General features: G+C 34.5%; 1 protein-coding gene across 6 annotated transcripts; it reads left to right on the forward strand.

The window, feature by feature from the left end:
• The first annotated feature begins 8,002 nt into the window (after positions 1–8,002).
• Positions 8,003–21,539, forward strand: LOC120091336 (kelch-like protein 36). 6 transcript variants are annotated; one of them, XM_039049329.1, is made up of 12 exons: positions 8,003–8,286; positions 14,692–14,738; positions 14,970–15,130; positions 15,385–15,566; positions 15,684–16,274; positions 16,373–16,450; positions 17,201–17,525; positions 17,605–17,804; positions 18,151–18,227; positions 18,371–18,472; positions 18,645–18,831; positions 19,165–21,070. In XM_039049329.1, exons 3-12 carry the CDS (start codon positions 14,971–14,973, stop codon positions 19,258–19,260), a joined length of 1,998 nt encoding a protein of 665 aa, XP_038905257.1. In that variant the 5' UTR covers positions 8,003–8,286; positions 14,692–14,738; position 14,970; the 3' UTR covers positions 19,261–21,070. The 6 variants fall into 6 exon arrangements, with proteins under 6 accessions (XP_038905257.1, XP_038905256.1, XP_038905252.1 ...); XM_039049324.1 differs by lacking the exon at positions 8,003–8,286 and adding an exon at positions 21,278–21,539 and having other exon boundaries at positions 19,165–19,290; XM_039049325.1 differs by lacking the exon at positions 8,003–8,286 and adding an exon at positions 21,278–21,539 and having other exon boundaries at positions 19,165–19,282.
• The last annotated feature ends 1,221 nt before the right edge of the window (positions 21,540–22,760 follow it).

The raw sequence follows: 22,760 nt of genomic DNA on the forward strand, positions 1-22,760 counted from the left end.
GAATTTAAAATTACTAAAGATTTTCAATAACAGCTTTATTGAACAAGAATATGATATTACAAACTACGAGTTTTAGGACATAAAATCCAACACAAAATTACAACATGCTTTTAACAAGATCAAGGGGAAAAAAACATACCTTTGAAGACTAATCTTCAAACACCCTTGATCTCGAACGCTCGTACAATCAGAAAAATAGAAATCACGAACGCTGGAACACTACGACCACAACACAACACGATCACAGTGACCACGAACACAACAATCTTCAAGATCACGAACACAACGTACGGCCTCCAAAAACCTCGAACTATGTCAAGTTGAGTACGACACCACCACAATGGCTATCTTGGTATTCTCGGTGTGAGAATCCAGAAGTTTGGGCTCTGTGTGGACTTGGTTAGAGAAAGAGATCGAGGAAGAACAATTGTGTAAACGATTGAGCAAGCGGGAGATGACAAAGGTCTATCGTATAGATGATCCTCAATCGTTTAACAAATGCTATGCAATCGTTTTACAAAAGCTCCGCGATCGTTTAGCTAAAGGCCAGCTGAGTGAACTATCGTGTAGTGTCATTCCACGGTCGTATGGTCTCTCTTCAACTATCATTTAGTGAACCTCATTCACTTGACAGCCAACCATGAAAACTTCTGAGAATAGAAACTCTCAATCCAACTACTAAATTTAGGAAGACATTTTTCCTTTTATCTCACGGTTACCATCAAACCAACAATAACCCCCCACTCAATTAGTTATTAGAGAAAAAGATATAATTATCCAATAATTAACATTATTATAAATAAATATGATAACCAACTTACCATATTATATCTATAACCTATAGTTTTAATATTTCAGCTCATGAAACATATAAACCATAGTTCTTTTTATATTTCATGGTACTTAATTTAAATCTCATTTACATTAATCCTCCACTTGATGTATCTCATATATCACACTGATCATATCATATATAATTGAATTACCTCTTGTCAATTTGAACATTTCAAATCAACAGCAAGAACTGATTCTCAACTTGAATCCATTGAGCTACCAAGGGGACCTTATGAACCTGTAGCTCGAAGATCTAACGGTACGTGAATAACTGACTAAATTTTGTAATCACGGGATCCACCATCCATTAACTGCCAGGCACTCCACTAAAGACTGACAACTGAACTCTCCTTACTACAGATATATTATATGTCCATATCAACCAATCAATAGTACGATAACCCTTCACAGATCGCTCGTAAGTATAGTTGGGCCAATAACTGTTATGCCCCTGTAGTTACATCTAACTCCTTAAGTACCATTGATCCCTCTAATGAACATAAGTCATAGTCCTAATATGACTGAGTCCTCTCTTCTAAAGAGAAGTTGTGGCCACTATGTTCAAGACCCGAAATCAATCCTTAAGGGAGCAATCTATCTACTTACTACTGCTTCGGGGAAGGAGTGAATTCCATCTTGTGTAACTAAGTTCCCAGCTCCCAAATCAGACAAATCCCCAAAAAGATAGGCATGTTGAGTTGGCAATCTGGCCACTATCACCCATACTAATCAAAGAACCACCCTAAAAGGCAGGAGTTCCCAAAACACTCAGGATTGAGTTCATGTCATCTATGATCGTTTAGGTGAGATGTAAGTCTCCAATATCAACGATGTTATATCTAGAGATGCATCTCGTGGTCTGGTCTTATACAAACTCTTTGTATAGGACACCCCCGCTCGCATGTCTCCACATGAATGGTCAGGATCTACCATCTGTAGTAGTTCACAACACTTACAAACCTCTACAAAGCGGACTGTATCCGTAGTGTCACCAGGATCAGGTATCCCTCCTTAATCCTTATACTACAAATCTTTTTAGGTTATCACTTAATGCATGATTCACTTGTATATTTTTTTATAAATGCTTAAGTTTACATACAATAACCATGGAGCTTTGTTTATTGGACATGAGTAAATGCCAAATAAAATAACTTTTATTTTATTCATAACAATGTGTACAAATTACAAACTACGAGACTGAAGTTCCCCTTCTCTCCCACTCTCGAAAACCCTCCTAATGCAAGACCCTCACCACCAGCTGCTAGCCTAAACAATTTATGCCGTCTGACAGCAACACCCGCTATCTATCTATAGTATCCACGAGCCGACGCGCCATCTACAGCCACTGTCGATCTTTGCTGGAATCTTGAGAAAAGCCTTGGGTAAGACTTATTTTCCTTATAATATAGGAGGTGAAATTCACCCATTTGATTTTGGGTTAAATTAGTAACCTCTCTTTGGTGTGAAACTTAGATTCAAGATTTGGAAGTTTTGAGACATTGACCATCAAGCTAAGAGACCATTTTGTTTTGCAGAAAATTGGTGAAGATCGTGAGTTTTTGTAAGTTGTTGAATGGTTATTCTTTTGGATTGAGAGTAATAGTGGAAAATTAAGTTATTGATTTTGGATTTAATTTTTTATCAAGATTGGCTAATTGAATCAAGTTTTGGAATTTGTCTTGGACTAAGCCCTAACTTTAAGTTTGATTCAAGTGTGCTAAAGAAGTTCTAGGAGATATTATTTTGTGTTTTTTACCAAGTTGAGGTAACTGGTACTATTATCAGTGCCTTTTGTGTCAGGCAACTAGTCTAAGAATTATAAAGTTAACTAATGGACTCTTGAAGCATGATTTTGTCATTATGTTTTACTTGTTGCATGACAGTTATAAGTATTATGAGCATGTTCGAATTTCTAATCAGTACTGATATTATGTATGTGGTGCATGAATAGACCAATAAAGTGGTTTCTGTCTCGCATTGACGTATGTTTTATTTCAGAGGACGTACGGGTCTAGTTTCATGTTTGACAGTGTGCCTACGGGCTACTAGACATTCGTGAGCCGGCAGGTTTACGTTCATGTTACTTTTATTTTCATGTTTCATGTTTGACGGTGTGCTTACGAGCCGCTAGACATGCGTGAGTCGACAGGTTTACGTTCATGTTATTTTCATGTTTAACGGCGAGCCTACGGGTCGCTAGACATGCGTGAGCCGACAGGTTTATGTTCATATTATTTCCATGTTTGACGGTGTGCCTACGGGTCACTAGACATGCGTGAGTCGACGGGTTCACATTCATGTTATTTTCATGTTTGACGGTGTGCCTATGAGCCGCTAGACATGCGTATCAAGGCAAGATAATACGTCTTTTGGTTTTCCTTTCATCATAAAAAACCGATGTAACTGTATGAGCCACGGGCTATTTTTCTTTGCTCGTAGATGCATAGCCTGATCCTGGTAATGGGATCACTTACTGAGTATTTTATACTCAACCTTTCTTAATTTATGCTTTTCAGGTAATGATAGGAATGGACCGACGGGTGACGAGAGGGACCTGTGATCGTGCCATATGGGACATATAAATCGCTTCCGCTCAGTTTACGTTCTCAAGCTATTTAAAAGTTTTGATTTGAAACTCAATGTTGGTCAAAATTTTATTTGTTTAAGTTTTTTCTCTTCATTATTTTAGGGGCCCCGAACAAAGGTTTTACTTATTTGTTATTTATTTTGGAAAACTATGTTTATTATTTTTAATGAAATTTATTTTCCTCAATGGTCAAAATATTTTGAATGTAAATGTGTAGTTATGAGTAACGACCCTTATCAGAGTACTCAAAAGGTCGGGTCGTTACACAAGTTGTTGCTTAGTAAATCTCATTTACTTGACAACTTCTCCGTGAGTATTTTCCGAGAGTGGAAATCTCAAAACAACAATTTCTTAACATTACTAAAATTAGGAAAACATTTTTCCTTTTTTCTCACGGTTATCATGAAACCACCAATAACCTCATACTTAATTGGTTATTAGAGAAAAAAAGATAATTATCCAATAATTAATATTATTATAAATATAAATGATAACTAACTTATCATAATATATTTATAACCTATAGTTTTAATATTTCATCTCATGAAACATATAAACCATAGCTCTTTTTTTTTATTCCATGACACTTAATGTAAATCTCATTTACATTAATCTTCCATTAGATGTATCTCATACATTATACCAATCATATCATATATAATCGAATTGTCTCTTGTCAATTTAAACGTTTCAAATCAACACCAAGAATTGATCCTCAACTTGATTCCATTGAACTACCAAGGGGACCTTATAGATTTGTAGCTCAAAGCTCCAACGGTACGTGAATAACTGACTAAACTCTTTAGTCACGGGATCCACCATCCATTAACTGTCAGACACTCCACTAAAGACCGACAACTAAACTCTTCTTACCACAGATATATTATGTGTCCATCTTAACCAATCAGCAGTGCAACAACCCTTTACAGATCGCTCGTAAGTACAACTCGACCAATAACCGTTATGCCCCTGTAGTTACATCTAACTCCTTCAGTACCACTAATCCCTCTAATGAACATAAGTCGTAGTCACACTATGACTGAGTCCTCTCTTCCAAAGAAAAGTTGTGGCTACTATGTTCAAGCCCCGAAATCAACCTTTAAGGATGCAATCTCTCTACTTACCCCTGTTTTAGGGAAGGAGTGAATTCCATTTTGTGTAATTGAGTTCCTAGCTCCCAAATCAGACAAGTCCTCAAAAAGGTAGGCATATTGAGTTGGCAATCTGGCCACTCTCACCCATACTAATCAAAGGATTGCCCTCAAAGGCAAGAGTTCCCAAAACACTTAGGATTGAGGTCGTATCCCCTATGGTTGTTTATGTGAGATGTAAGTCTTCAGTATCAATGACGTTATATGCAGAGTCTAGTCATCTCGTGGTCCGATTTTGTACAAACTCTTTGTATAAGACACCTCTGCTCGCAAGTCTCCTCATGAATGGTCAGGATTTACCGTCTGTAGTAGTTTACAACACTTGCAATCCTCTACAAAGCAGGCCATATCCGTAGTGTCACCAGGATTAGGTATCCCACCTTAATCCTTATACTACAAACTTATTTAGGTCATCACTTAAGGCATGATCCAGTTGTATATCACATATACATGCTTAAGTTTACAAAAGATAACCGTGGAGTTTTGTTTATTGGATATGAATAAATGCCAGAATGAAATAACAATCACTGTTTATCAATCCCAACACCAAAAACTAGCAAAAGAACTATCAACAAAATTATTATATGCCGATAGACACTAATAGTAGTCTATTGATATTTATTAGTAATAGATAGTGATAGAACACTATCACTGTTTATCATTGATAGACACTGATAGTAGTCTATCAGTACCTATCATAATAGATACTGATAGACAACTATCAGTATCTATAGTGATAGACGTTCGATTGAGAGTTTATGTACAAAGAAATTCCCTTAATTATTTACCCAATTCAAAATTCCCTCTATTTTCTCAAACCCATTTCTCCAAATTTCATTTCCTTTCAACAAAAAATAGATTAAATGCTCTCAATTTGATTGGATTAGAGTTCAATTTCACCAAACCTCATCTTCAAACCCTATAAAACAAATCCAAAACGATATAATTCCATCAAAATAAAGTTGTGAAGATGATGATGAAGAAGAAGAAGAAGAAGAAGAAGAAGAAGAAGAAGAAGAAGAAGAAGAAGAAGAAGAAGAAGAAGAAGAAAATGTGAATTTGATAAAACATTATCATTGAATATCATACTAATATCATTGTTTCCTTGCTTTTATCAAGAAATTGTGAATTTTTGTTCAAAGAAATGACATTCTAACATATTTAAAGAAGAAACAACCACCAAACTACATACCTTCACCAACCTGAACTTAATGAAGCGCACAATTAATCGGGTAATCAGGTTGTCGCATAAGTTGCGTGGATTGTTTTGGAATTTCACCTAAAATGTACATGGGTTGTAGCCGAGTTGTAGCGAATTTGGTAAATTTTGCTATTTGTGTAAATACTTTTGTCCATTTTCTACATTTAAAAAGACTTCCTTTAAAATTTTTCTTTTGCTATTTACACTTTAAGAATCATTATTATGGCCTATAACTTTTAATTTATTTGGCAACATGAACATAATATATCTCCTTCCCTTTGAGTTTAGAAGTTCTAATCTCGTTCGCACTTAACAAAATGTTTGTTGCCTAGAGTTCCATTTATGGAATGCAGACACTAAAGAACCCAAACATACAAAAATGCTTGGGGGTGTTTGGCTCACAATATGAGTTGAGTTGAGCTGGTATAATATACCAACTCAATGTTTGGCTCACCAACTTTAAATGTTGGTGGAGTTGAGTTGGTATATTTTATTTTACCAACTCACACCCCCCCCACTCTTCCTTGTTCCAATGCTTCCAATGACTGCATCCATTGACCACTGTCGACGACTATCACTACCACACTTTGGAAACTAATTTTGGGCTTTGACAACCACCTTCAATGATAAATTCGTTGACCAACTCTGACGACCAATTTCAAGCTTCGGTAACCACCTCCGATGATAATTCTGGTGACCCAACTCCAATGACCACTTTCACACGACCAACTCCAACGACCAATTTTGGACTTCGGCAATCAACTCCTACAACAAACTTCGACGACCAACTTCAACAACCACAACTACAAACTCCGATGAAAATTACCTTCGATGACCATCTTCGAGTGAGAAAATCCGAGGACCAACTTTGACAACCACCTTAGTAGGCTCCGACAACCACCTCAACTACAAACTTCGACGAAAATCACCTTCAATGATGACCTTTGAATGAATAACTCCGACGAGCAACTCTGAGCTCTGGCAACCACCTCCAAAGACAGAAACTCCGACACTAATTCCAATACCACTCTCATGTGGCCTACTTCGAGATCCGACAACCACCTCCAGCTACAAACTTTGGCAAAAATCATCTTCGATGACCACCTTCATGCAACCAATTCCAATGACCAACTTCGGGCTCCAAAAACTACCTCCGACAACAAAATCCGACTACCAACTCCAATATCACTTTCATGCGACCAACTTCAAACTCCAAAAACCACCTCCAGTTACAAATTCTAGCGAAATCATCTTCGATAATTAACTTTGACAACCACTTTCGACTAATATAAGACCGATAAAGATTAAAGTATTTTGTGTACAATAAGTGCAATATTATACGTAGAAATTTGTAAAAATATTTTTATATTTACTTGACTTTACATATCAAATGAGTGCTAATGATATTTGAAAAAGTATGTATATGTAGTTGAATAATACCACATAAAAAAAATCATAAAATGAAGATTTTTTTCTTGGAATATTTTTTGGCAAGAAATAGTGAAAAATGGATATTTGTTCACTGGTGATCCTCAAAATTTGGAAGAATTGAAAGTGAAACTGTTGAAGAATGTGATGGTATTTCATTGACTACTAAGGTGATGAGAGAGATTCGATTAACAAAATTCACGACAGAGTAGAGCAACAATAAAAAAACAAAACAACAACACAGGAAGAAGAAAAAAAAGAAGAAGATGATGAAATTCATGGAGAAAAATAAGGAATAAAAAGTTTGATTTCTCTTTAGTTTTCCATTTTATTTAAATATATTCGATAAGAAATGCAGTGGATTAATTGTTGTTCATTACCAAAAAAAAAAAAAAAAGAAAGAAAAAAAGAAAGAAAAAAGGAAAATAAAAACTTCAAAAATTGTAATCCATATTTTATTCAACACAAAGATGAGTAGAATTACTGAATAAAACAATTTAAAAAAAAATAGTCATCATAAATAGATTATTTAGGATTTAAAGAATTGGACCAGATATCCTAGACATATGAACTTAACTATGCATCTCAAACACAAACATATAAACTCCACCAACATATAAACTCCACCAACATATAAACTAACAATTTTATACTTTCATTTCTCAATTAGTCTTCACTCGTTTCTTCAACCTCTAGGATTACTCGTTTCAATTTTTTGATCCAGACCGTTGTGTGCCATTGATGAAACATTCACGTAACACGTGGCAATCTTATTCATCCATACTATAAGCCGGCCTCCCGGTTTATTCACTACCTCAGTGAGACCCTCTACGGGCTCGCTTTTAAGAAATGCGAACGCCTCATTCGCGCTCTGTTTTGAGATTTCACGCAGTAAAGCACACAGTCCGCTCTGCTCGTCTTCTCTCTCTCGTGATTATTAGAAAGTGAAAGCGAACTTCATTATCCTGAAGATTTTCGGGAAGAGTTACCAGATATTGATACCTCTATCTGAATCCATCGCCGTGAAAAACTTCGTTTGTTCCAGCGGTGAGGTCTTCATTTGAATCAGTCGTCTGCAGAGGAAGGTAATTGTTCAGATAGTGAGAATCTAGTATGATTATGTGGCTTTGTATTAAAAATGGTTCGACATTGTTCTCGTTTTATAGTTGTAGAGGTAATGGATTTTTCTGGTTTCTAGTCCCTTAGAAGTCAGTATTCAAGAAGGCTAGAGATGAAAATGATTCGACACTATTCTCGTATGATTCTGTGGTTTTGAATTGAAAATGAATCCATATTATTCTCGTTTTATAATTGTAGAGGTTATGGATTTTTCTGGTTTCTAGTCTCTTAGCAGTTAGTATTTAAGAAGCCTAGTGATGATCAATTCGAAGTGCGGATTCTTGTTGTATTTCTTGTTCCAAAATCTGGTTATCTGAGTAGTGCTCGGAGATTGGTGCATTTAAGATGATAAGAATCACTGGCGAAGTATGCTACGTATTTTTAAATGCGCTTGCGGATGTACATGAGAAACCTGTTCATATTAGTTTGATAATGTCGGTAATTTAAATGTTTTTTTCCTTCTGAAACGAATTGTATTTTGCTTTTCACTCCAGGATCCTGTTTTTAAATACGTTGTGTTTGAATAAATGCTAATTTCTCGAACGATATCATGTTTTTCCTCTTCAGCGCTACATATCATTTAGTCACTTAATTGATCTTTTTTCTATCCATCTTAGATCAATTTATATCAATAAAATCAAAATATCTTTTTGTCGTTATCGAAGACGGAATTTGAAGGTAATAAGTGTATAGTATGAATAGAACAAGAGAGGGGGAAATACTAAGAAAGGTTAGCCAAAAGCTATTGGGCGGAATCGGGTGATAACGCGTAAGAACTGCCTTGGGAGGGGAACAACAGCTGGAAACGGCTGCTAATACCCCGTACACTGAGGAGCAAAAGGAGGAATCCGCCCGAGGAGGGCTCGCGTCTGATTAGCTAGTTTTTTAAACTATGATTCCTTTTTTTATCAAAATTCGACTTTTACGGTTTTCAATTTTTCACCAACAACTGTTTATCCCATACATAGATCTATGCTTTTCCTTTTGTAATTACTAATCATACTCTCATGGTTTGAAGATAAGGAAATTTCTCACTAAGTTTCGTTAATGTTATCTACACCATTAATTTTTTGGTTACTAATTGTTTCGTTTGTCCATGTTTAGAATTTACATTGTGGTTGATGTAGCTTCAGTTTTCCTTCCCCCTTCTTCTGTCATATATTTGGAAGGTTGGGAAGAACCTTATGCATTTTGACTTAATTTTATATCTGTAACTTCACTCAACGTAGCTTCGGTTGTCCTTTTTTTTTTGCACATAAATGATCCTTTAAGCATTTAAGTGTCTACCTTCTTTCTCACGGTTATAATTCTAATATTAAGGATATTTTATTATTGTAAATATCTTTGTTATATTTTCCTTTTATGGCTTTTTCTATACTTTCCTTCTTTGGTTATTATTGTACACTTGTAGTATATATATTCCTTTAGTGAATGAAATAAAGTATTCCAATTCTCTCAAACCTAAGAGTTTTACATGGTATAGAGACAGAGAAAATTAGGGTTTGGGAATTTAGACCATTTTTTGTGTTACATTTAGGGTTTTCTTTTGTGTGGAGCAGTGGGTTTATACTTTTACCCACCACCGCTGTCCTCGGTTTGTTTGCCGTCATCAGCCACCACCGCCCACCGTCATTTTTCTGCTCTTTTTCGACATTGCCTAGTCCAACGAGGAGCCAACCACCAATCTACAAAACCCCAAAGTTCGGTGTCCATTTGACTAGCGTGTGAAGCTCACACTCACCCGTCCTTGTTGACGTCCGATTCATGCCCGACGTATGTAGGCACATGCACCACCGATTCCTGTTCGTCTTCTGTCAGTGTCATTGGATTTGTTGGCTCTCTTTGGTAGTGTGTTTGTTTGGGCTATATACTCATTGTTTGTGGTTTGTTTCTGTTTGTTTGGTGGTGTGTTCATGGGTTTGTGTTCATCTTCTGTCCGTTTTTTGTTTGTTTTGGGGTAGTGGCTGACAAGAAACTAGTAGTCATGTTTGAGACAAGAAACAAGTTGAATGAATCAAATTACTATTCATGGAGATCAAATGTTCACCACTCTATTAGGACCATTGAGATGAATGATCATATTATGGAATAGCCATCGAGAGATGCTACTAAAAAGATTTGGTGGTGGGATGATTCAAGAATGCTTCTACAAATCAAGATCTTATCGACTGTGAAATCGTTGAGTTAGTAAATCACTGTGAATTAGTTAAGGAACTACTAGAATATTTGGATTTTCTTTATTATGGGAAAGAGAACATTAATAGAGTGTTGATGTTTGTAAGACTTTATATCAACCTGATCAAGGAGAGAAATCCTTACAAGTTACTTTATGGAGGTCAAAAATACATGTGTGGAATTCAATGCCTTAATGCTAATTAGCACTGATCCAAAAATTCTAATGGGTTAATGTGAAAAGTTGTTTATCGTGAATTTCTTAGTTGGTCTTGCACCTAAATATGAGATGACCAAAGATCAAGTTTTGTCAAGCTCAAACATCTCGTTTTGGAAGAAGCTTATACACGAATACTTCGTACAGAAAAGCCACAAGCAGTTATGTTATCTGATTCGAGAAATGCTTTGATTGGGCGCACAAATGATTACAAAGGTAATAAGGGGGTTAGATCAAATAGCTCCAAAAGTTATCCCAATAACCACTGATCAAATTTAGGAGATGTTGTTTGCTATTACTGTCGTGAACTTGGATATACAAAATTTGAATGCAGAAAATTGTTGAATAAGGGTCAAAAGGTGCCATTTGCACATGTTGCTTATACTCATGATAATCTTGACAAGTCAATTATGATTTCTGCAGAGGAGTTTGCTAAATTTCAATAATATCAAGAGTCATTGAAGACACATCTTTTACTCCCATTGTTGCCATCGCATATACAGGTAACTTCTCTAAATGCCTTCTTTCATCCATTTTGAAATGGGTCATTGACTCTGGCGCTACAGACCATATGATAGGTAACTCCAGTTTATTCTTTAATCTTTGTACATTTGCCTCTTCACCTTTAAATTTACCACAATTCTCCTTTAATTTGATTTCAGTCAGTATACTCACTCGTGATCTTCATTGTTGTGTCTCCTTTTTTTCCTGGTTATTGCTTATTTCAGGATCTTACGACGAAGCAAACTATTGGTAAAGGGCGTGAATTTGGAGGTCTTTATATCTTTGAACCACAAATATATACAGCCATCACATGCTCTAGCGCGTCGTCTCCTTCTGTAGAACATTGTCGTTTGGGTCGTGTTGAAAAGTCTTCATTCCCAGTTTCAACATTTGTCTTCCTTAAATTGTGAGTCAAGTTTGCTAAATTTCATTATTTGAGTTTGTATCATCGAGTCAATAAACGAGCTAGTGCTCCATTTGAATTAATTCATTCTGATGTTTAGGGTCCGTGTTCTATTGAGTCCAAAGGAGGGTTTTGGTATTTTGTTACATTTGTTAATGACCATTCTTGTGTAACATGGTTATATTTAATGAAAAATCGTTTCGAGTTACTTTCTCATTTTCGTAGCTTTCATACTGAAATTCGAACTCAGTTTAGTGGTGCTCTTAAAATCTTATGGAGTGATAATGCTAAAAAATATTTCTCTCATGCACTTAAGTCTTATTTAGATGTCCATGACATTCTTCATCAACCTTCTTATGTTAATACTCCATCTCAAAATGAGGTTGCAGCATGAAAGAATCGTCATCTTCTTGAAACCGTCAAAGCCTTAATGTTCCAAATGCATGTTCCAAAATCCTTTTGGGTCGATGCTGTTTCCACAGCTTGTTTCTTAATAAATTGCATGCCCTCTTCCATTCTTAAGGGTAAGATACCTTTTCATACTTTATGCCCCAAACAACATTTGTTTCCCATTCCACCCAAAATATTTGGTTATACCTGCTTTGTTCGGATGTTCGACTTCAACATACCAAGCTGGATTCAAAGTCCTTAAAATGTATTTTCATTGGTTATTCCCGTGTTCAAAAGGGTAGCAGTGTTATTGACCTAGTCTAAATAAATATCTTGTCTCTCCTGATTTCACGTTCTTTGAACATTCCTCATTCTTCTCCTCACCTTCTTTCTCTTTTAATAAGAGTCAGGAGGAGCATAAAGAGTCAAAGGATGATTTCTTTGTCTACGTAGTTGTTTCCCTTTTTGATCATTTTCTTGATTCATCTCTACCTGTGTCTATCTCTATTCATCCACCCATCGCTAAGGTCTACAATCGACGACAATCTCCTTCAATTTCATGCCCTGTATCAGAGTCTTCTTCATCTCCTGTAGTTCCATGCCCAGTATCAGAGTCTTCTTCATCATTGAATCCACAAATGAGTGATGATCTTCCTATTACTCTTCGTAAAGGTAAATGTAAGTGCACTCATCCTATTTCCTCGTTTGTCTCATATATCCATTTGTTGCCTTCTACATGTTCATTCATTGCATCCTTAGAGCCTAGCCCCTTCCCTAAAACTATTCACGAAGCTTTGTCTCATCCTAGTTGGTGTGCCGCAATGGTGGAGGAGGTGACTACCTTAGATGATAATTGTACTTGGGATTTAGTTTCTCTCCCTGCAGGAAAGAATCCTATCGGTTGCAAATGGGTGTTTGCAGTTAAAGTCAATTCTGATGGTTCTGTTGCTCGATTAAAAGTAGGCCTCGTAGAGAAAGGCAACGCACAAACTTATGGTGTTGACTATGTTGATACTTTTTCTTCAGTAGCATAACATCTGTAAGGTTGTTTATTTCATTAGCTTCAATCAATCATTGTCTATATTAGCTTGATATAAAAAATGCAATTTTTCATGGTGATCTTCAAGAAGAGGTGTATATGGAGCAACCACCAAGTTTTGTTGCTCAAGGGGAGAATGGAAAAGTGTGTCGCTTTCGTAAATCCTTGGATGGATTAAAGCAGAGGCCACGTGCTTGGTTTGGTAAATTTAGTCAGGTGATTGAAAGCTTTGGAATGTGGAAGAGCACATCAGATCATTCAGTCTTTTTTTAAAAGATTTGAGAGCGGTGTCATCTTGTTAGTTGTATATATTGATGATATTGTGATTACTGGTGATGATATTGTAGGTATCCAGTCCTTAAAGATCTTTCTCCATAGTCAATTCCATACAAACGATTTGGGCATGTTGAAATACTTCTTAGAATTGAGGTAATAAGAATAAAAAAATGAATACTATTATCACAGAGAAAATATGTACTTGACTTGTTGACTGAAACAGGGAAGCTAGGGGCTAAGCCATGTAGTATCCTAGTAATGCCTAACTTATAGCTCACAAAAGATGGGGAATTGCTAAAAGATTCTGAAAGATATAGGAGGTTAGTGGAAAAATTTAATTATCTTACAGTGATACGACCTGACACAACCTATTCATTGAGTATTGTGAGTCAGTATATGTCATGCCCTACAGTTGATCATTGAGTTGCATTTGAACAGATTTTGTGTTATTTGAAGGCTGCTCCCGGGCATGGTTTATTATATAAGGATTATGGTCATACTAATATTGAATATTTCTCAGATGTCAATTGGGCAGGATCTAAAGAAGACAAAAGATCTACCTCAGGATATTGTGTTTTTCTTGATGGTAATTTGATTTCTTGGAAGATTAAGAAGCAAAATATGGTGTCACATTCAAGTGTGGAATCAAAGTATAGAGCAATGGCACAGTCTGTGTGTGAATTGATTTGGATATATCAACTTCTTGTTGAGTTGAGATTTGAAATTACCACACCGATAAAATTGTGGTGTGATAATCAAGCAGCATTTCATATTGCATCTAATCCAGTATTCCATGAGAGGACTGAACATATTGAAGTTGATTGCCATTTTGTATGTGAGAAAATTAAACAAGGTTTGGTATCTACAGGATATATAAAGATTGGAGAACAATTAGGAGATATCTTCACAAAAGCTTTGAATGGAACACATATAGATTATTTATGTAACAAGTTGGGCATGATTAATATACATGCTCCAACTTGATGGGAAGTGTTATAGTTCTAATATCAGGGATATTTTATCATTGTAAATATTTTTGTTATATTTTCCTTTTATGGTTTTTTCTACGCTTTCCTTCTTTTGTTACTCATGTAAACTTATATATATATATTTCTTTAGTAAATGGAATAAAGTATTTTGATTCTCTCAAACTTAAGAGTTTTACACTCACCTTATCATTTTGACAATATTTTATTGTTGCTTCATAAATAATGGGCGATCCCTATCTTCTGGTGAATTTAACCAAATAGGAATCACCACACAAAAGGTTAATTTGTTATCATCATTATTACTTTTTAGTTCTTACACCTTGCTAATGTTTGCTTTTATACCTTCTGTTTCCCCCAAATTGTTTTATATTTTTCTTGCAGTTTTGTAGAGCCATAAGTAAGCAACAAATAAATTACGTGGACTAAAGGTAGTTTACCACTTGACAACCTACTTTATATATATATATAAAAGTAATGATGCAATTCCCGTTGGATGAGTTTGTTGTACATAAATCAAGAGATAGTTAAAATGGACGATGAATACAATTCCCATTGGATGAGTGTGGGATGACATGTGTCTTTGGTTACAATGTGGAGTATATTTTTTTCAGTTTATGTATTTAACTAGATTTTTTCTTTTGCACTTCTCCATATGAAAGAATGAATACAGGAAAGAAAGCTCTAAAGTTCAAACCTGGACCTTCTTCTCGATTTAATGCTGATGCATCATTCAGAAATTTGAGCAAGTATCACCTTGGAGGTGTAATATTTGGATGCACGAACAGCACTATAAACGAATGTCTTTCCAACCAGCTTTTTGGTTCGTAAGATTTTTTCCTTCATTCTTTTTTCTCTTTTCTCTCCTCTCTCCTCTACTTCTTTTACTAGTTTTATATTTACTCTTCGGCGTTTTGGTAGCTTAAAGAATGCCATTTATTTTGTTGGAAATCACAGGGTGATATCCACTACTTTGTTCTTACATTTTTCCTCCCCTCTTCACTCTAGATTATCCTCTTGTTTCGTTTCATTTTTCTGCCCTCTGATCACTAACATCTTTATTTTCCATCTATACAGGCTTGCCTTCTCAACACTTTTCATATGTTAAGAACATTGATCCTGGTTTGCCTTTGTTCCTATTCAACTCTAGCGGGAGAAAATTGCATGGCATCTTTGAGGCGGCTAGTTCAGGTCAGATGAATATTAATCCATATGGGTGGACTACTGATGGTTCAGAGAGAACACTTTATCCAGCTCAGGTTTCACCAGAAAATTCCATGCTTGTTTTACATCTCCTAATTTGCATGACTGTAACGAGCACAATAGTTATCACCTGAAGCAATGCTCTTTCTCTTATGGTATCTATTTTTTATTAGGTTCAAATTCTTGTTCGGAAGCAGTGCCAACCTTTGTTAGAAAATCAGTTCAAACCTATAATTACAGACAACTATTATGGCCCCAATCATTTTTGGTTCGAGCTTGACCATTCTCAGACAAAAAAATTGATTTCTTTATTGGCATCTCAAGCAATGACTCCCAATGTACCACAATCTTCAACGAACTGCAGACCTTTCTGTACCGTCCTCCCCTCCTTGGAAACGACGGAAGGAAGTGAAAAGATCAAACCACAAATTATGGAGGTGGATTTTGACCTGGCAAGTCAAGTAGCGGATACTGTAGATGTTGCTTCCTCATTAGATGCAGGAAATAGTGAATTTGGAGCTCATTGTGATGCAAATGAGGCCAATGAAGAGGAGAAGAACCGACTATTGCATAAACTACAACAATTGGCTAGGAATCATCATGAAAGTCCAATGTTGCCTTTAACAAGTGATACATATCATACTACCTTTAGCAAGGACAAGAATTTGGAGAGTAATGGTTGTTCTGTTGAACCAATAAAGTCCAAAGAGAGCAATGAAGAAGACTTTGGATCTTCGACTGAATTTCAGTCTCTAATTGCCCAGGTATTACATATATAATATATATTTTTATGTGCATATCTTTCTGGATCACGGCTTTTAATATGTGCTTTAATATTTCATTTTCTACTCTCTGGTTGTAGTTGGTTCAAGAGATACAAAAGCTAAAGGATTCTAAAGCAGAACAAGCTAAGAAAATAGTTTTCTTGGAGGAAAAGCTGGTACTTTTTTTAATGCCTTGCTTTCAAAAGTCCACTAGCATAAACCTATCCCCTTCCTTCTGCATGTCTGGCATTTGGTTCATCTTCGAGAATTCAACGTGTTCATGTTGTTTTAATCTAAATGCTAGTCGGGATAATCAGGACATTGCAAATACCTTTAGAGTAGTAAATTATACGGTGGTATTATTGATTCAAGGAATGGTGCTGTTTTAAAATTTTAATTGGTTGTGCTGTTTTAAAATTTTAATTGGTTGTCTCTATTCTTTATTCTTTCTTCTGGACCATAAGAGGAATGGTGGGTCTCTACATGTTAAGGTTAATTCTAAAGAATTCCTTAATATAGGAGATGAAATATATATAATAATAATATATAAAATTTCTGAACTTGAACCTATGCAACTTTCTTAAGTCGACAGTTTGCCCTCGTGATTTTGTAATGTGATATTTGAGAATACTTCACATACGTTATGAAATACTAGCGTCAAATGATCAAACATTTAAAAAAAGGCTTACTAATGAAGCTGTTTTGCTGAAGGTTTGCGAGATGATGTTTTTTCGAGGATGAGAGTTGAACGATCTTGGTACTGCTTGTGTTTTAAGTAATCTATCCTTCTAACTAGTTTATTCTCTTGATCTCAAATGCCTCTTGTTTATGTTCCTTCTACCAAAGATGAAAATGGCTTAAGGGAAGACAACAACCCTCACTAACTTAATACGATTGATATGAAAATTTTCATCTTCTTATGGCAGTTGGGTGCAGAAGGTGAAATCCAGGAGTTGAAGAGTCTTTTGACGTTGAATTATTTGCCAAAGTCAGATGCACTAGAGGCAAAGAGGGTCATGGTTGAGGAACAAATTGAAGACTCATGTTTGGATCCCTGTGAATCTATTTTTCTTATTGGAGGATATGATGGTGCATCACACTTGTCGACTTTGGAATTATATGATGCTTCTAGGGATATGATTAAATCTCTTAGGCCAATGAGATCTGTACGCGCATATGCTTCTGTTGCTTGGTTGAATAGTCAGCTTTATGTTTTTGGTGGTGGTAATGGTTGTGTATGGTATAACACAGGTATCAGCTTTTACTAATTTTCTTGGATTCTTTATTTGTGTAATAAAATAATCTCTCATTTGTTTTCTTCTTGTTGAAGTTGAATCATATAACCTGGAGACCGATCAGTGGACCTTGTGCCCTTCCTTAAATTTGGCGAAGGGAAGCCTCGGAGGAGTTAGCATTGGCAACAAATTATTTGCTATTGGTGGTGGAAATGGTATTGAGTCATTCTCAGATGTTGAGATGCTCGACTTAGATCTTGGACGATGGATTTGTGCAAGGTCAATGCTAAAAAGGGTAAATGGTGATTTTGGCATGTTTGTCATGTTTAATTTTAAGTTATCCACCTCTATGATAACTCAGTTTCATTCTGTTAATTTTGCAAATTCTAGTAAATGTTGATTATGGCAAACAGATTTGCCTGGAGTTTTCTTTTTTGGTTTAAAGGTTGGGTATTGCCATGCTCTACTTTACGAGCGTAGATTCATGTGAGGCCAGATGCTAACAAGCGTAAAGGATGTTCTTAGCTAATGTGTCATGGCTTTACTTCTCAACATTACTTTAAATGCTTGCCACTGATTGCTTCTTTTACAGTTGCATTTTGTTTATTGACCAATTCCTTTGATTTCTTGATTTTCTTCAGCGATTTGCTGTTGCTGCAGTGGAGCTCAATGGCGTACTTTATGCAACAGGGGGGTTTGATGGCAGTGATTATATGAAGTAAGATACCATGACTTTTGTTTTGTTTTGTTTTTTTTTTTTATAGGCCTATCTCATTTGTTGTATCATGCATGCAAAAGTTGAGATGGCTTGAAAGATTTTTAAATAGTTTTCATGGTCTCTTCCAATTTCTGCCTTCTCAGATCTGCTGAAAGATTTGACATCCGAGAACATTCATGGACTGAAATTGCAAGTATGAATGAAAAACGAGGATGTCATTCATTGGTGACTTTGAACGAGAAACTGTAAGCAATTTTTGTTATGATTACGGATGACCTTATGAGTTATAATGAGTCAGGATGTTATATTGATGCACTTTATCAATTCATAATGTACAGCAAGCAATAATTTATAAGTTTTCTTATCCATGTGGAGATTTCAGCAGCCCTTTATTTAACGTTGTTCTATACTTTGTAGTTATGCTCTTGGGGGATTCGATGGATGTTCTATGGCTTCTAGCGTTGAAGTATATGATCCACGTATGGAATCATGGATCATTGAGGAACCCATGAAAAGAACACGAGGCTATGCAGCAGCTGGAGTTATCAATGAATCTATATACGTTATTGGAGGTGTGTTAGTTGATGACAAAATTCTAGACACGGTAAGTTAATGATCTATCATATCCCTTCCTTTAATGATTAGAAAAAGAAAGAGTTTAGTTTTAGTGATGCTTCAAAGTACATTGCTCCACTTACCACGAGGCTTGAATTTTAATCGTTTTTTTCTCTTTTTCTTATAACATAATTAAATGAACCATGTATTTTTCAATGTTTAACATTTCCATATTTTTACAAACATGATATATTATGTCGGTTCAAAACTCTACATGTAAGGGTTTATGGTTATTATTTTTAAATTGTCATTTTTATGAATTTGAAAATGTGCCGCCCTTTCGACTTTGGTATCTTTATAACTCCCTCGATTTTAATGGTAGGTTGATATTTATAAAGAAGGGTACGGGTGGCAGGAAAAGACATCGAGAGTTCTAAAGAAAAGGTGTTTCCAATCGGCTACCGTTCTTTCAGCGTGAGAAGCTCACTTGAACGTAGTTGGTATGTTGGTATGTTAGTTAAATCCATTGCTGCAACGATTTCCTTCTGATTATTAAAGAGGCATAAACCTTTCTAATACACAACACATTTTCAACAAATTTGTAAATCGGTGTTCAAAATATCATATCTAGTGAAAATACAAAAGAGAAAAGGAGTTTAATTGGTTCGTTATACACTTATAATCTCAATTAATTAAGGCCCCATCTGATATAATTTGGTTTTTAAAACGTAATATTATTGTCTATTGATGTTTTTGTTTTATTATTACTTTTTTGATGTGTGTTCAAAATCCATTCAAATTTTGAAAAATAAAAAAAGTTGCTCTTAAAAACTTGCCTAGAAACTCATGTTTACTACGTGAAAATTGTGCCAAGGAAGTTTAGAAAAAATACGCACACTTTTTATAAATAAAAAAATACGAGATAAAATAATTATCAAATTGAGGCTTTGGCCACCTTGGCTTCAGAACTTGTTTGAAAACAATTTTATGCCTTTTTTTTTTAATAGTTGATCTTTTTTACATTTTTTCTGTAGTTGGTGTTTATTTTATTTAGTATTAAAATTTTACATTATTTGGAAATTTGTTTTCAAATTATTTTTAGAAAAGTTATTGAAGGTATATATGAATTACTCTCTAATTTAAGCATTTTTTTAAAAAGCATTCTCAATAAAACGTTTTTATATCAAGTGAATGTACTAATGTCAAATATGTTTTCTACTACATATTTTGAAAATTTTTGGTTAATTATTTAGAAGTCAGTTTTAACGGTCCCAAGAGTTTTAAAAAATGGTTTTTAATCTAATCCTAAGTTCTTTGAGGTATTTATTAGATTTTTATTAAAAAAACACTTTTAATCATCTAAAATTATTTGAGACACTATGCAAACACTTCAATTTATTAGTTTTCTTTTTGGATAATTGTAATGGGCAGTATTTTTAGGATAACTAAATAAGGATATAACATCATTTAAAACAATTTGGAAAGATAGCAAATTTTCATTAAAATCCTTATTCATTTAATATTTATTCCCAAAATATCCTCAAAGCACGATTTTCTCATTCCCAATTTTACCGATTTGTTTTACCAATTTCCTCTCCTCGCACGCGTACTTCCTCTCGAGTTTATTCCCTTGTTCGTCGATTGTTCTTCATAGTCGATTTGATGGTTCTTCATTATAGATTTGATTGTTCTTTTACTTTGGCATATTATTCTACTTCTCTTTTTGGATTCGTCTCAAATTTCTCAGATTTTTCCTTAGGTTTTCTCTCAATTTTGTGTGTGATTCTTCCTTTTGGTTTTGTAGGATAAGTTTGTGAATTTGTTGGTATGATGAGATTTCGTCTTGTTTTTGGATTTGATCTCCATTTTACACTAAATTCTTCCTCTCTGTTTTTCTTGAGATTTTGCGCATGATTTTTTCTCTTAGTTTTAGGAATCGAGTTTATCCTTGCTTTTAAAACTTGATTTAATTTGTGATTTTGTAGGCGTCGTTGTTGTTTAATTGAAGCGTGTTGATTTTTCTAGTTAATTCGAAGGTTTCTATAGGATTCATCTATTGTGATTTTTCCTCTGAGTTTTATCACTTAAATCATTATGTTTTTAGGTTTTTAGGTTTCAATTTTTTCTCCTTACAGACAGTGATGAACTTTTCAAAATGATAGACTCGTATCTTAGTCTATCAATAATATTGGTTTGTCATTGATGGACCTTGTATTCTATTTATTTTTGTACATAATTAAAGGATATTAGTCTATGAATGTGGGTTTTGATGTGTCATTTGTTTTGCATTGCTGCAGTTTTTGGCCCATGAATTAATGCAATGCACCTTTAAATTATATCAGTCTATCAGCAATGAACCAATGTCAACATCTTTCATTATAATGATATTCATTATTTTGATATAATCTTTATCACTAATAGACTCATAGTAATATTATTGTGTAAAATATTACTAATTTTTTCTTTTATTTAAAATGTGAAATCATGTAAATAAGGAACTTGCGAGAGAGGTGGGATATAACTCTAATCATTGGAGGATTGGGTGACCTTGAAAATCAATGACATCGTCTACTTTGTGGTTGAGAAATGGCGTTGGATCAGATAGATAAATTGTATACAAGAATTCAATTGGAATATATGCTATAGTCATGCATGTAATTACCAATATTAAGTCGATTAGCCATTCTTTTCTTCATTTCTAGTTTATCGATTTTTCGTTCTTTTGTATGATGAAAAAAATATTATACTTTTGATTTACCAAAATTATTTTTGTTTAGCGAAAATCGAAATCCTACACTAACCATTTAAAGAAGTGTGCCCATCCATGATAGACTTCTATCTATTGGGGATATGTTACTATGTCTAACAAATGTCAATCAAAACTAATATATATAGTCAATCTCTTATATTAATGAAAGGAGCTTATCAATGATAATGACATTGTAAAGTCTATCAGTAATAGAGAGTGATGTGGTCTATCATTGATAGACTTCAATACCCATTAAAAAAATAAGTGATTAGTTCTTAGAATTTTTTCTCAATAGAAATGCAAAGGGATAATTCAACCTGTGATCCAATATATATATATATTTTTATATTAATATGACATAATTAAGTACATATGAAGGTAATGTTATTGTCAAATATATCCTTGATCTTTTCTATTGTTGATACTACAATATCCACAAAATTAAGGTTCTATGGTATCCACAAAACTAAGGTACTACTATCCACCAAACTAAAGTACTACATCATTGCATCTTGGAGATTTTTAAGTCAAAATTAGGAGTACAATCCTTGATTATAGAAAAATTTCTTATTTGTTTTGGAGAAGTTTTCTTGTGATCTTCTCATTCTTCTAGTTTCTTGCAATCTTTTGATCTTTTGCTTGATAATTCTTGAAGTTCTAATGTTCTTTTTGCCCTTTTTTTATTTTTTATTTTTTATTGTTTTTCAAAATTACCCTTTGCTTATCCATTTGTTAAAATAGTAATAAACACTTTAGTAGTACGAAGTCTATTAGCGATAGACTCCATCATGATAAATTTCACCACTTCAAGTCTATCCGTGATAGAAATATATCATTGATAGACTCCAATCAACAATATACTTGAAGTCTAAAACACACTAGCAATATTCTATCAACTAAACAACAACTAAGTTGCAATGAAACTACATTTTTTCTTACTTTTCATGAAAAATATATTTATCATGGTTCAGGTCTATGTGATAGAAACCTATTACTGATAGACTGTAATCAGTAACACATTTGAAGTTTAAAGCACACTAGCAATAATCTATCAACTAAACAAAACAACAACAACAACAACAAAAAAATTATAGTTTTTCTTACTTTTCATGAAAATAAATTCACCATCTTTCAAGTCTATCAATGATAAAAACTATCACTGATGGGCTCTAATCAACAATACCAAAAGAACAACAAAGAAACTATACATTTACTTACTTTTCATGAAA

The sequence above is a fragment of the Benincasa hispida genome, chromosome 11 (assembly GCF_009727055.1).
Source record: "Benincasa hispida cultivar B227 chromosome 11, ASM972705v1, whole genome shotgun sequence".
NCBI lineage: Eukaryota > Viridiplantae > Streptophyta > Magnoliopsida > Cucurbitales > Cucurbitaceae > Benincasa > Benincasa hispida.